This window comes from Anomaloglossus baeobatrachus, chromosome 2 (assembly GCF_048569485.1).
Source record: "Anomaloglossus baeobatrachus isolate aAnoBae1 chromosome 2, aAnoBae1.hap1, whole genome shotgun sequence".
In the NCBI taxonomy this organism is placed as follows: domain Eukaryota; kingdom Metazoa; phylum Chordata; class Amphibia; order Anura; family Aromobatidae; genus Anomaloglossus; species Anomaloglossus baeobatrachus.
The window spans coordinates 490,935,311-490,950,757 of record NC_134354.1 but is presented as its reverse complement, the minus strand read 5'-3'; the positions used below and the strand labels follow the sequence as shown (position 1 = coordinate 490,950,757).

At 42.2% G+C, this 15,447-nt stretch overlaps 1 protein-coding gene across 2 annotated transcripts in view; it reads left to right on the top strand.

The window, feature by feature from the left end:
- The window catches only part of LOC142290308 (interleukin-1 receptor type 2-like), a 73,363-nt gene that overhangs the window by 30,821 nt on the left and 27,095 nt on the right, over positions 1–15,447 (top strand). For both annotated transcript variants that reach the window (XM_075334267.1, XM_075334268.1), the window contains exons 4-7: positions 2,504–2,684; positions 12,704–12,878; positions 13,082–13,147; positions 13,331–13,463. In XM_075334267.1, coding sequence (XP_075190382.1) covers positions 2,504–2,684; positions 12,704–12,878; positions 13,082–13,147; positions 13,331–13,463 — 555 coding nt within the window. The remainder of the gene's footprint in view (positions 1–2,503; positions 2,685–12,703; positions 12,879–13,081; positions 13,148–13,330; positions 13,464–15,447) is intronic.

The window sequence follows — 15,447 nt, the reverse complement described above, 5'->3', positions numbered from 1 at the left end:
CTGCCATTATTCAGCTGTCTGCTGCAAGTCCCTCATCGAATATGTCTTTTTTCTTTGCTTTAGCCATATGACTGCTGTTCCTATGTGTATCCACACACATGGCTCTTTCATCTATTATTTCCTGTTCCACTTCTCTGTCTGATGTTCTGTAAATCCTGTTGTCTTGGTCCTTACTGTTCTATGTGCTCATGATAAACACATGCTGCACTGCATCATTGCCTTCTGTTCATTCTCCTTACCCTGACCTATGGCTTAGAGAATTCACCTCAGCAGATAGGCCTATAACAGTCATCTCATCAGGTTCTGATCTTCTTGATTTCTGCATACACATCCTTATTAAAACCCACCTTAATACAGGGGTTGGGGAACCTTTTTTTCTGATGTGGGTTATTTGGAAATTTCTACCATCATTCGTGGGCCGCACAAAATTATCAACTTGAAAATTACCCTACTATATTTGGTCAAACAACTCACTCTGGTGGTTGGAGCTTCTTGTTTTTTGTTTTTGATGCGGCTGTGATATTAGGCAATATTATTCTTGTTGCTTCTCACAACTGCTTTTCCAGGTTTGTGTTGGCTGCATATAAATAAACAAAGGAGACGCTGAGGGCATATACATCCCAGGAGATGCTAGGGGCATAAAAGTCACAGGAGGGGTTTAGGGCATACACATCAGACGAAGGGCTTGGGGCATATACATCACAGGAGTGTATGGGGGCATATACATCACAGGAGGGGCTGGGGCATAAACATTATAGGGGATGGGGGCATAAACACTATAGGAGGGGATGGGGGCATATACATCACAGGAGATGGTTGGGGCATACAGATCAAAGGAGAGGCTGAGGAACATATACATCACAGGGGAAGGTTGGGAGGAATATACAACATTGGGGAGCATACATATGACTGGGGAGGCTGGGAGGCATAAACATCACAGGAGACATTGAGGACATATACATCACTAGGAAAGTTGGAAGGCATAAACATCACGGGGGTACAGACATCACTGAGGGTATATGCATCACTGGAGGGCACAGACATACTTAGGGGACACACACATTGCTGGTGGTATATACAACACTGGGGGGCACATACATCACTGAGGTTATATACATCTCAGGGGGTAACAGACAGCCAGGGGGCACAGACAGCCATGGGGAGGCTGGAGGGGCACAGGCAGTCATGGGGAGGTTAGAGGGGCACAGGCAGCCCTGGGGAGGCTGGAGGGGCACAAGCAGCCCTGGGGAGGCTGGAGAGGCACAGGCAGCCCTGGGAAGGCTGGAGAGGCACAGGCAGCCCTGGGAAGGCTGGAGGGGCACAGGCAGCCCTGGGAAGGCTGGAGGGGCACAGGCAGCCTTCGGGAGGCTGGAGGGGCACAGGCAGCCTTGGAGTGGCTGGAGGGGTACAGGCAGTCCTGGCATGGCTGGAGGGGCACAGGCAGTTCTGGGGAGGCTGGAGAGTCACAGGCACGCTTGGGGAGGCTGGAGGGGCACAGGCAGACCTTGGGAGTCTGGAAGGGCACAGACAGATCAGGAGAGGCTGGAGGGGCACAGGCAGGCATTGTGAGGCTGGATGAGCACAGGCAGGCCTGGGGAGGCTGGATGGGCACAGGCAGGCCTTGGGAGGCAGGAGGGCCACAGGTGAGCCTGGGGAGGCAAGAGGGGCCCAGGCATGCCTGGGGAGGCAGATGGGGCACAGGTAGGCCTGGGGGGGCTGGAGGGACACAGGAAGGCCTGAGGAGGCTGGAGGGGCACAGGCAGGTCTGGGGAGGCTGGAGGGGCACAGGCAGGCCTGGAGAGGCTGGAGGGGCACATGCAGGTCTGAGGAGGCTGGAGGGGCACAGGCAGGTCTGGGGAGGCTGGAGGAACACAGGTAGGCCTGGAGAGGCTGGAGGGGCACATGCAGGCCTGAGGAGGCTGGAGGGGCACAGGCAGGCCTGGGGAGGCTGGAGGGGCACAGGCAGGCCTGGAGAGGCTGGAGGGGCACAGGCAGGCCTAGGGAAGCTGTGAAGCTGTTTGGGAACAAGCAGGCCTGGGGAGGCGGGAGGGGAACAGGCAGTTCTGGGGAGGCTGGAAGGGCACAGGTAGGCTTTGGGAGTCTGGGGAAGCCGCTCCTCTTCTGTAGGACAAGAGCGCATTGCGCACTTAAACCCCCCAGAAAGTAAGTCCTCAGGCTGGTACTGGCCAGCATGACGATGTAATCCTGGAAGGAGCCAATACATTCTAGGCTCAAACGTGTATGCCGTGTATGCGTCAACCGTGTATGCGTTGCAGCGCTCAGCACTGAATGCACTGCACAGGATTTAAAGGGCCAGCAGCCAGCAAGATGTGGCTGTCACCCGAGCACTGTGTTTCCTGGGAATCTGCCAGGGGATTGCAGAAAAGGTCATCCCCTGCCCAAATACAAAGATTTTCCATCAATCTGATTATGTAATTTGTAGCAAGGAAAATGATTCATTCATACTTCAACTAAACTTAATTTCACTTTTGTTTTTTTTTAGAAATGCATCCTACTGTGTTGAAATATCAATGTCACTAAATGTCATGAGTGACACACCAGCATCCTTCCCTTACGTTAAATATGAGCAAATTGCTTTTGAAAACATGGAGTTTGAGATGATTTGCCCGGCATTACCATATTTTATATTGGAAGATATCAATTTGAAGATAGATTGGTTTAAGGTATGATTTTTGACTATATCTGATTTCTGTCCATTTTCCTCCAAGTAGCATTTCGTTACACAGTCAGTGAAACGTACACTCTCTTTGGTAAAGATGGGGTGAAATCTTCCTGAAAAGACGCATTGAGCAAATACCCTAAAGCTATGTTCACAGAGAATTTTTTGAGGTTTTCCAAAAACACAAGTTTTTCAAGCAGAAACATCTTCATGAAATGCTCTCTTTTTGGGAAGTTTTCAATGTCATTTCTAAAATGGTTTTGGAAGAATTTTGGAAGCATCCTATTATTGAACAGCACCTAGGTTGTGGAGCGTTCCTTAAGGATCTACATCAAAGACGTAGCGTGCACTTTTTTTTTCCCCAGCTGGTGTTTTTCAAAACATCTTAAGAAAAAAGAAAGTAAAAAAACTCAAATGAACAGAAAAGTGGATTAACCATAGAAAAGAATTGGAAGAGCTCTCCAAGAGTTATTAAGGCTACATTCCCACAGAACATATTTCCTGTGGACCTCTACAAGCAGAGGTTTTGCAGTGATACTCAATGCTGTTAACATTGCTGAAAATGTGCACTGAAGCCGCATATTTCACCCCTTGAATAGGAAACTCGCACCTACATCAGCATCATAAATCGACATGCTGAAGATCTCAGATCTACAGCTCTTCTCAGTTTATGATACTGTAATATTTCACAGCATGTTCATGACATTTCTTGAAATGTCATGTACTTTCCTGGCACTGTAAAATGCAGCGAGTTTTCTGCAGGTTAAAATTTCCTGTGTTTTCACACTGGTATAACTTCGCCTTAAGCAATTTTTGAGAAGGATGTTGGGGAGCATCTACTCAAGAAAAATCATAAAAAACTCAATATGAACATATGTTTGGAGGTTTTTGCTATGGGTGCAGTCCTCAAAAGCTAATTTTATGGAAGAAACACTTGGGAAGGAAATAAAGACGCAAATAGGGTTTTATCTGTGAACCGTACAGTAGTACAAAGAGACTCACATGCAAAAGAGCAAAAAACAAGTGGCGCTCACCATCTAGAAATGATTCATTATTTCATATCAAATGATTAAAAGTCCATGCCAAGTAATGCGGGAGGCATCCAGACAAGGCTGTTTCGCGTGTCATCTTGTCAGGACACCTCCCGCATTCCTACTCCCTGGCATGGACTTTTAATTGTTTGATATGAAATAAAGGATCTTTTATAAATGGTGTTTGACACTTGCTTTTTGCTATTTTACATACATTTGGAAATTTTTATGTATTCTTTTTATCCATTCCCACTGCAGCCAATATTGTTTTTGCTGCACTTTCAATTTTTTCCTCCCCTTCTTCCATGAACCATGAATTTTTATAGGACACAAGTAGTAGATTTGAATTACAGGATTTATTTTGCCATGCAATGTACTCAAAAACAGGAAAAAAATCCAAGTGGCGTGAAATCACGATAAAACTGCAATCCTTCCATTGTTTTTTACAGGTTTAGTTTTTATGGTGTTTACTGTGTGGTAAATTGACCTGCAACATGATTCTTCAGGTCAGTACAATAAGGCATTGTGCGCATGCTGCATTCTTTGCTGCGCTTTTGTGCGTAATTTTGGGTGCAGTTTTGATCCCAAAACTGCATGCATTACCGTCTACCAAATTCTATGAGATTTCATTTTTTCTTTCCGCACATTGCAACTTTCTTTTGGCTGCGTCTTTGTGGTGATCACTAAAAACAAAAACAAAAAAGTGAGCCGGAGTATGAGATGGTATACATGGAACTTGTGAGCTCATGTTCACACTGGCCATGAGACAAAGAGAAACCAAGGAAAAAATTGTGAAAACATACCCTGCTGTAACTAAATAAAAGCATAGTGCATATAAACATAGGGTACTTAGTAAACACTGTTTTTGATCAAAAAAAGCATAAAGCTATCCCACCAAACGTTAAGGTGTATGCAGTTGGGATAGTACCTACACTCTCTAATATTAAAACCTTACCATGGGTCTAAAATAGGCCTCAATGTGGCTAAGGGCTGAGAGTGACCTTGTGGTGATCACTAAGATGCAGCATGTCAATTCTTTTTGCGTTTTTTTTTTCAGCATTTTTGAGCCCTTCCAGTCAATAGATTTGACTTAAAAAATGCAGGCAAAAACGCTATAAAAAAACACAGTAAAACGCGGAAAAAAAATTCATGCCGAGGGTGCTTTTTTTGGGCCCAAAAAATGTGCATCTTTGTGGTCACCAGAAAGATGCAGCGTGTGCACATAGACTTACAGTGATACGAAACACATAGTTTGTTTTCATTTTAGTGGTGAAAAAGAATTAGTAAAAATAAAAAAATAAATGAATTTAAGTCGTCATTTTGAGATCCTTAAAGGGAACCAAACATCAGGATTTTCGTGTATAAGGTGCAGCCAGTGCAGTACTGGCACTATCGGGCACAGTGTGTACATACCATCAGGGGGCAGCTCGGGTGTTTAGGCTGTGTGCTCACTTTCCGTTGTCCTACATGCAGTTGTAAACGCACGTTTTAGCCTTAACTGATTTAGCCAAAGTTGCCTTTTTCAGAAATTTAGCGCAGAAAACGCATGCGTATTTACCGCGTTTTAGATGCGTTTTCAGCGCTTTTTAAATGCTTTTTCCCTTGCGTTTTGACAGATGCGTTTTGAACATCAAGACACTACTAAATAAAGTTTAAACAGTCAAACAGAATGAAAAAGTAGAAAAAAAGGGACAAATCTATATTAATGGAAAAAATAATGGAAAAAGATATATTTAATAAAATTATAGCGGTAATATACATTTTATCGGTAAAATAGCAATAAATGCATATTATTCTTAAATTTAATTGTCAGATTATGTGTGTGTGTGTGTAAAGGGACATATCAAATCATTATTTTGATGTCCAAAAAGCATGCGTTTTGGTAGTCCAAAACGCCTGTTTTCTGCAATGAAAAAGCAGGTAAAACGCTGGAATTTTGATTGTACCTGCGTTTTGCTACTTCTCATTGACTTCAATGTTAACAAAACGCACAACAAATGGCAAAAACAATTGACAGGGTCCTTTTCTGAACGCATGGTTTTTGACCAAACTTATGCAAATTTTGAGATGCGTTTTGAAACGCAAAGTGCGGACAAGAAATCATGAATTCTCATTGTCTTTAATGGAAAACCAAAACGCATACATTTGGGCACAAAAACGCTGCAGTTCAAAACGGCCCTAAACGCACCTGAAACGCAGGTGAAAACGGAAAGTGCGCACATAGCCTAAGGCTGTGAAATTCAACTTTATAAAGTTTGAAAATTCATGCACTTTTTGATTGACGTGTGCACCTCGCTGCTAATGTCCAGGCGGGTTATGCACGTGTATTCCCACCCCCCGCCGCCTGTTCCTCCCTCTCACTGGCCGTATGTAAATTTCTAATCTTCAGTCACACGGCGTCGGAATTAGCGCCTGCGCATAGCGCTCATCTCCGGCGCCATGTTTCTGAAGCCCACAGTATTATGGTGCATGAGAGGGCGGTGCATGAGAGGGCAGCGCATGCGCCCTCGCTTCTTTAGATCTGTTGTGACTGCGGGAGCGCGCGCAGTCACAACAGGACTGGAGAACAGCTGATCTTACCCTGAATAGCTGCAGCAGACGTCTCCTACGATATCGTCTGCTGCAGCTAATCGGTAAGATCAGCTGTTCTCCAGTTCTGATGTGACCAAACGCGCTCCCGCGGTCACAAAAGATCTGAAGAAGAAAGGGCGCATGCGCTGCCCTCTCATGCACCGCCCTCTCATGCACCATAATACTGTGGGCTTCAGAAACATGGCGCCGGAGATGAGCGCTATGCGCAGGCGCTAATTCCGATGCCGTGTGACTGAAGATTAGAAATTTACATACGGCCAGTGAGAGGGAGGAACAGGGTAAGTCTGGCTCAGTTTGTTAATTGAGTTCCCAGCTGTTCAGAAATTCCAGGACAGTCCGGAAAAATAGGCAACTTTTGGACCGGTCCATAAAAAAAAAATATAAAATGTCCATGCCTTTTTTGAAGTTGAAGAAAGTTATACAGATTATTTTGATTATAATTATCATCATTTTACAGTGAATGCAGCTGATGTCTTAATATCAGAATTATGTGCTGTAGACATATATCAGTTATCATCATAATTATTCATTATGGTTTTCCAATGTGTCCGTAAAAATATTATCAGTCTGATTTTTTTAAGATGTCGATAAGGGCAAAAAGGAACAAACTGTAAGGCTAAGTTCGCACACTGCGTTTTTTTGACGCTGAGTTTTTAGCGGCCAAAAACGCACAAAAACGCACCTGCGTCGAAAAAACACGTAAAAAAAGTGCGCGTTTTTACCGCGATTTGGTGCGTTTTTGGCTGCGTTTTGCTGCGTTTTTGATCTCTGTGTTTTGCTGCGTTTTTCCAATGCATTGCATGGGCGGAAAACGCAGAAAAATGCAGGAAAGAACTGACATGTCCATTTTTTTTTCAAGCTCAAAAAAGCAGCTTAAAAAAACAGTTGTGTGCGGACAGCAAAATTGAAAACTCCTAGACTTTGCTGGGGAAGCAAAGTCATGCAGTTTTGAGGCCAAAAACGCACCCGAAAAATGCGCAAAAACGCAGCGAAAAACGCACTGTGCGCACATAGCCTAAAAGAGACAACTCCAGATACAAGAGTGTAGACTTTAGCTGAGGCGGATGGCCCAGGTCGCCACAACTAGTACAGTAAGCAATACAAGTTCAAATAGCAATACAATATGCACATATACAACATTAACCAATCCTACTCTATCCACTAACCTGGGTGGTCTCCACTAAAGGAACCGTGCGGATCCCGCACTCTCACTATGGAGGCCTATATATGGAGGCCTATACTGGTTCCCTCACCGCCGTACCCGGGTACTACTCATGGCTTCGTCCGTAGGACCAGTCCACTGTGGGGCTTGTCGGTACGGTGGTGCGCACTTTATTCCAGGAGGGCGATGCAGGACTTCTTTTCCCCAATTTTGCTGGACAGCTGGGCTCCTCAGGCAATGAACTCTGGCAGGCCAGATGCCAACTCGCCTATATCCATCCTTTTGCACGTCAAGGAAGCTACACTGTCCCACTTCCTGCTTCTCTCTCCTCTTCTCTCCAATAAGACCAAATCAGCTCCAGCAGCAGGGGGATATCTGGGCCATACCATTATGTTCTGCTAGTGAGCCAGTCTCTTAAAGCCACAGTACAACACAATCTGAAAGTCACAGTGAAGCAACATCTTAGTAGGGGCTGCACTCCCCTTCACCAGCATAACGTAGGGGCAGAGATCCTGATTCCAGTGGTATGTCACTTACTGGGCTGTGTAGTATAGTTTTGATAAAATCACTGATTAATCAACTGTAGATTATCATTAGAGGACTACTTGGCATGCTGCAGATAGTCGATCATATTCATGAGCTCTGTATAACTGCTAGATCTGCATTAGAGAAAACATTGATTTTATCAGAATGACAGCAAACAGCTCAGCAAGTGACACATCGCTGGAATCAGGGTTTCAGTCTCTACATTATGCTGCTCTCAGAAGGGGGAGCAAAAACCTGGTGACAGATTCCGACCTCCTTTAAAACTTTAGTAGTTTTGAACAAATTATTCTTGTGCAATATCACAGAGAACAATCTTGTCAGCTCAGGTCGAGGAGTCAGAAATGCTCTTGTCTTTTGACATCCATACATAAACAGTTCACCAAGTGTCACAAATGCATAGAGGTTTTCCTCTACAACATAGACTGCTATGCCAGCAAAAATTGCAGGAAAGTTCAATATCAGTGACCATATTGGAGCAATTAAAATAGCAAATAATTTGGGGACTGCGTTATATGATTAAATATTAAATGAGTAATATTTAGAAAACAGTATTTTTTTCCTATTTTAATGTATTAAACCATAAGAATAATTATATATCACGCCAAATCATTAGTCTAACAAAGAAAATTTAATCTCAAATTTTCCCAAAGATGTAATATACTTTCTAATATTAATTCTAGCTGACCAGAGTTCCTCTTACAGTTCTTAGATTATCTGAGATGTTTGATTTTCACCAGTGGGTGGCCCAAGTTTACTTCGCTTTTAAACAAGTTTTATAGCTAAATGTCTAAATTATGGAATGTTTCAAGAAGTGGATCAAGAACTAGAGAAACCTGTAAAAAAAAAAGACTGATTTCTCCTTTTTCTAAATCCACCCTTGGCTTTGACATACCCCCCGCCCCTACCCTTTATCAAATACCAGAATATGGAAATAAACGCTTAGGGTTTATTCACACTCCATCTTTTTCTACTTTTTTTAGTGGGTTTCGATAAAAAAAATGGCAGAAAAGCACTAACAAATCAATTACATTTTTTGTTGTTTCTAGCTTTTTCTTCATTATTTAATGAATTAAAAAAAAAGTCTGGAACACAACAATAAAAAGATGCCGTAAAAACTATGGTGGAAAAAAAAGCATTAATAAAGCACTAACTAAAATACTAAATGAACAAAAGATGCTAAAAAGATGCTTCAGGTTTCCAAAACTCCAGAAATATTGGCTATGTGCACACATCTTTTTCAAGTGCATTTTGCTGCGGTAACCACCTACTATTAAAAAATATTGAGAAGAATAAACATAGATTTTTATGTAAAAAAAAAATACTTGTTGTTCATATGTCTGAATGTCTTTTACCAATTCAGGTTTCCAAAAATGCCAAGTGGTTAAAATAAGTGACATGTCCATTTCTCTGGCATTTTCCGCTTGGTAGACGGTTTGTACTTTACAATCAAACTCAATGTCAACGCTCAAACCTCACTCGGAAGACAACCAGACTTGTTTGGAGCCTTTTGCCATGGTTTTTGTTTGATTATTCAATGAATGATAATACTGACTGGAAAATGACAGTAAAGGGCGCTTTACATGCTGCGACATCGCTAGTGATGTCACTAGCGATCGTACCCGCCCCTGTCGTTTGTGCATCACAGGCAAATCGTTGCCCGTGGCAAATATCGCTAGCATGCGTCACACATACTTACCTTCCTAGTGACGTAGCTGTGGGCGGCGAACAATCTATTTTTTAAGGGGGAGGTTAGTGTGCCGTCACAGCGATGTCACACAACGGCCTGCCAATAGAAGCGGAGGGGCGGAGACCAGCCGCATTAACGTCACTCCCACCTCGTTGCCGGAGGACGCAGGAACACTGTTGTTCGTTGTTCCCGGGGTGTCAATCTCCATAGACTGTGCAGGGGATGCAGGACGCATGCAGTTACGCTGCGCTACAAAGCGCAGCGTAACTGCATGTATTTACGCAACGTGCGCACATAGCCTAAGGGAGATCTGTGTCCATTCCACAGATCTGAGCAGCTCATTTATGTATAAAATAAATGTGGATTTCTCTGGAATAAGACATGGGATCACAGATATCAGGGTATCATTTTATTTAGCTTCCTATGACTTGCATGCCCATATAGATGGCTTAGGGTTGTCAGTTAATTGTACTGACAAATTCCCTTTAAAAAATGTTATGTGCACATAGCCATTGAGTGAGTCCTAAAATTACTCCTGCCTTACAAACACACTTTTTTGACTGGTAGAAAAGAATGGAGTGTGAACATCCCCTTACAGAGATTAATATACATATTTTTCACCTGCTGTGCATATCAGTGCCATCTTAACATATTTTTTTTAGCTTTTAGATGAGAAATCTGTGGTTCTCCCATAAATTCATGTTATATCCAGAATAATTCAGTCCAAATTTCTATGTCATTGAAGGTATTGAATGTGACTTGAGTTAGAGGATGTAATGCGGGCGTCACACGAGACGAGCTATCGCGCGATGCATCGTCAGGGTCACGGTTTTCGTGACGCACATCCGGCATCACTTGCGTCATCGTCTCGTGTGACACCTCCGAGTGACACAGAATCGCTCACAAATCGTGAGTCGTGTATTCGTCGCTTCTTTTTAAAAAATTGTTTATTTTTAATGGTGCCGGTTGTTCATCGTACCCGGGGCAGCACACATCGCTCTGTGGGACACCCCGGGAACGATGAACATAGCTTACCTGCATCCCGCGGCTCCCACCGGCTATTCGGAAGGAAGGAGGTGGGCAGGATGTTTACGTCCCGCTCATCTCCGCCCCTCCGCTTCTATTGGCCGGCAGCTGTGTGACGTCGCTGTGACGCCAAACATCCCTCCCCCTTCAGGAAGTGGATGTTCACCGCCCACAGCGAGGTCGCTCAGCAGGTAAGTACGTGTGACGGGGGTTTAACGCCTTTGTGCGCCACGGGCAACTAATTGCCCGTGACGCACAAACGACGGGGGCGGGTACGATCGCTCGTGCAATCTCACGATAGATCGTACCGTATGAAGCCCGCATAATACATTGCATGGGAATAGTATTATTTTCTTATCACTTTTATTTCTCTATACCCTTTTTGTTTCCATGCATTCTATCTTAATCTATATATTTAAGGGTATGTGACTTTGGCATGTTTTATAAAGAGTTAAAAAACATCCGTTTTCCAAGCTTCAAGAAACATTCATTTTTTGGGACATTTTATAAACTAGAAGTGTCTTTTTTAGTGTTATTTGGTTGTTCCCTATCATTTTTTTTTAGTGTTCTTTTTGAGTTTTTTTTTTTTTAAATAATAATACGATTACTTGATTTAAGGCACCACGCCAGCGTTTAGGTTTTTTTAAGCTCTGGAGTGATGCTTCCAATCTAAGGTACCTGAACCTAGTATTATACTTCACCTTTTATCAGCGTTGCTTCTGTATTACGGCACATTCTTGTAATCGCAACTTGTAGCTAGTCAGAAGTCAGAAGTTACATCATAAGCTCACAATGCAAGTATATGAAAGCCAGAACGAGGCTCTCAAAGACTTGCATTGAAAAGTGAGCTCCAGCTCACTCCACCAAACACTGAAGATATCCGAGAGGTCACACACTGCTGGAGACTGATGGAAGCAACTTCGATAGAAAAGGAAGATAAGATATATTACAAAGTTTTTTTCATGCGTACTATTGATATCTGAAATAAAAATTTAAACAATGGTTACTCTTTAAATATTGTTGCGAATTAGAAAAGAAAAAGCATATGAATGGGGCTGTACAACAGTTCCACTGCTTGTAAAATAATCAGACCCTTTTTTCTAACTCTGAACTACACTTATAATGTCAGCAATAAGATATTGTGTACCGGGTGTCCCTGGGTTGTAGTGCCCAGAGTAGTCACTAACTTGTGGCAGGTGTCAGAACATGCAGCAACCTGAAGGACATGGAGGAGACAGTGTTTGTGCCAAAACTCATCCATGTTGGAAACTTAAGCCAGAGTCACACTTGCAAGTGCCTTGCGTGTAACTCGCGTGAGTCTCTTATTGCATCACCCGTCATGGCCGCACACTCACCGGACAGGAGCGTCTCAGCTGCATAGAGATACATGCAACCAACCCACTCCTGTCAGGAGAGTGTGCGGCCGTGCCGGGTGATACAATGAGAGACTCGCACGAGTTACACACGAGGCACTCGCAAGTGTGACTCCGGCCTTAAGCAATATACCTTGTCTTGTTTGTTTTTTTTCATAGCCACAAAAAACCACTCATGTGCCAAAATTAATCCAAGAGGTTATGACTTTTAGCATTTTCACACCAGTTTAGGCAGAGCCGGGGCAGGAAACGGGCATGATGTCGCAGCTCGTCTAATTCATGTGGTGTAACTTATAGCAGAAATCTTACTCCAGTCCATTACTGCAGTAAGATTAATGGCAAGGCGCACGGAGGTGTATGCCACTATTCAGACAAGTGTAATATAAGTGCCTCTTAATAAATCAGGAATGTCTGTCTCCACCATGGCTCCTCATCAAGAATGGTGTTTTCTATGCTGGTCTTAGTAAATCGGGGCTATAGAGTTTTTTGCACACATATAATTTAATATTACGAGTATAATAGTATGTATACCACAAGACAATATACACAGCCATCTTATATTCAATAAGAGAAAGTAATATATGACCAAATCTGTTTTCTTATTAGGATGGAGAGCCTTTGAGTAATGACAGCTCCAAATACAGATACTTGGATGGGAGCACATCTGCATTGATAAATGATGTTGGCCATGATGATGAGGGCTATTACAAATGTCAGTTAACGTTTTCCCTTGAGAGCGTTGATTACACCATTTCAAGGGTTATCCAACTTCGGATTATTGGTAATTACTTATTTAAGGACTTTGTCATACAAGTACTGACCACACAGGAAACGTCCCGTACAAGCTGTGCTTGAAAGAACGGAACTTGTCATAATCACATTATTTTTACTAGTTGTAAAATTGTTGCATCTTTGTAAAGTTTATCGCAGTTTCATAATTCTATTGGTAACAGGTTTTTCACTCTCTCTTTTTGTTTTTTTTAGAACAATGGAAGGGACAACACCCTGTCATTTTGAATCCTAATCGGAGGGCTATAGTGGCTGCCATAGGTATGATACATAGGATATAGTACTGTTATAACACTGTTATATGGAGAAATGACAATTAGCTGCGTGGCTGATATTTTACGTTTCCATCTACCAATTCTCCTATTCAACTCCTATTATCAGATTTGTTATTCAGAGTTTATTTTACTGAATATCTGACCATTATTTTTCATATATTTTTACAAGGTTCCAGATTAGTCATTCCATGCAAGGTATTTGTAGGCCATGGTGATAGTGATCTAATGGTTTGGTGGTTGGCAAATGACACTTTCCTGAACAATTATTCAAAAGATCGCCGTGTTACACAGGGAATGCTACAGTAAGTAAACTTTGTTTGATTTTTGAGACTGTATAGGAAACTTAAAGGCAATCTGTCAGCAGGTTTTTGCTATGTAATCTGCCAGAAGTTATAGGTAGGGACAGAGACCCTGATTCCAGCAACGCCTCACTTGAATGTCTTGTATTAGTAAAAAAATATATATTTTTGTCCAAGGTTAGTTTTCCCTTATTTTTCATAGGTTTATCCAACAAAATAAAAAACTTAGACTGTAGATGGTTCAAAATATGGCAAGTGACTTCCTATCAAATCTCTCCACTACTTTAGGCCTCCTTCACACATCCGTGTCTCCGGTATGTGTGATGTCCGTTTTCACACGTACTAGAGACACAGACACATGTAGACACATTAAAATCACATCCATGTTTTCACACTGACTGTATCTGTGTGGAACACACACATGTCTATGTGCTCCAGATGGCAACATGTCCGTTTTCTGCCGGCAGCACGGCTGTCACGCGGACCGCACACTGATGTGATCTGTGTAACATCAGTGTGACATATACCAGAGAAAACACAGGTTGCATAAAAATTAAAGAATATTTTTACATACGAGTCTTCTCACTGCTGTCTCTACCTCTGCTGTTACTTCTGGGCTGCTCATGAGCTCATTTCATATTCACTGCACTCAGCATATACCCGGAGGTAACAGCAGCGCCGGTGACAGGTACGTATATCAGCTAATTTTGTGTATGTGCTATCAGGATATCACACGGATATCACACTGACAGCAGACGTAGAACACACATACACATATACGCACCTTCACCACAGACCGTGGAAGGAAGGAAGCCTTAAAGAGAACTTGTCAACTTGTTTTTACATATTGAAGCAACTGTATAGGTGCTTTGTAGATTCCCAGTGGGCCATTCATGAGAAACCTAGTGTAGAAACCATATAAATATCAGGATATAAATGCCCTTGGGACCTATTGATGAATTTGGAAGAAATATTGCAATGAACAGACATGCCAACATGTAGTTCCAACCTGATTTGTATGTGGTGTCTACACTAATTTTTTTTTAACTGGCACATCTCATCTGTACATTAAGGGTATGATTTTTATTGGAGGCCAAGCAATACCAATACTTTCATATGTACAAATGTGCTGACTGGTTCCCTTTAAATGGTCACTGTCATTTCAGCAAACTTTGTATAAGTGAATAGTACAAGCAAATAAAGAAACTTTCTAATACATTTTTAGAAAATAATATGTATTTTATTTAGTAATATTGTTAAAGAGAAATCCACAGTTTTCGGGAAATCTCCTTCTTAACAGTGAATGTCTGCTGTAATCTCAAATTGAAGGTCATTGAGAGCCGGCGGAGAAATTCAGACCACACAATATAGCTGGTATAAATTTCCTTCTCAGTAAGGTGCACACATGTGATGTCTTTTACTATCACAAGGCTTTTTATAGAGCACTAATGGGTTCATCTTTTAGTAAAATTCTTAAGTATACCATTGGTTAGATTAAAAGCATATGCAGAAAGCCTGTGAGGTATATACATCTTTTGGGACTTTCTCTCCAGCCGCTCCTGTTTTCCGACTCCATAACTTGCAAAGTCTTTGTCACTTAACTCACAGTCATAAATTTGGACTTGCGCAGATGCAGCCAGCCATTGTTATCAATATTTTCATTCTGTTCTCTTGTTTCACGATATCAGCTGCTGACCTTGTTGTAGACATGCTTACAGGCTCTTATTACTCATATAGAAAAAAAAGTTTGGTTATAGAAAAAGCACATAGAAAAAAATATCTTGTATTCTCACAATATAACTTCAGAGAAATATGTTGTTTTGTCTACTTATGAGCCACTGATACCTATAGTATGAGGCTACTTAGTTACAACACCTTTTAAACTCTATGAAGAGGGGAGGTCCGAAGTACTCAGAACAGTAAAACACAGACAACTCCTGTTGCTGCTTCTAGCAAATGTTTTATCTTACTTGACTGCTGGATTCAC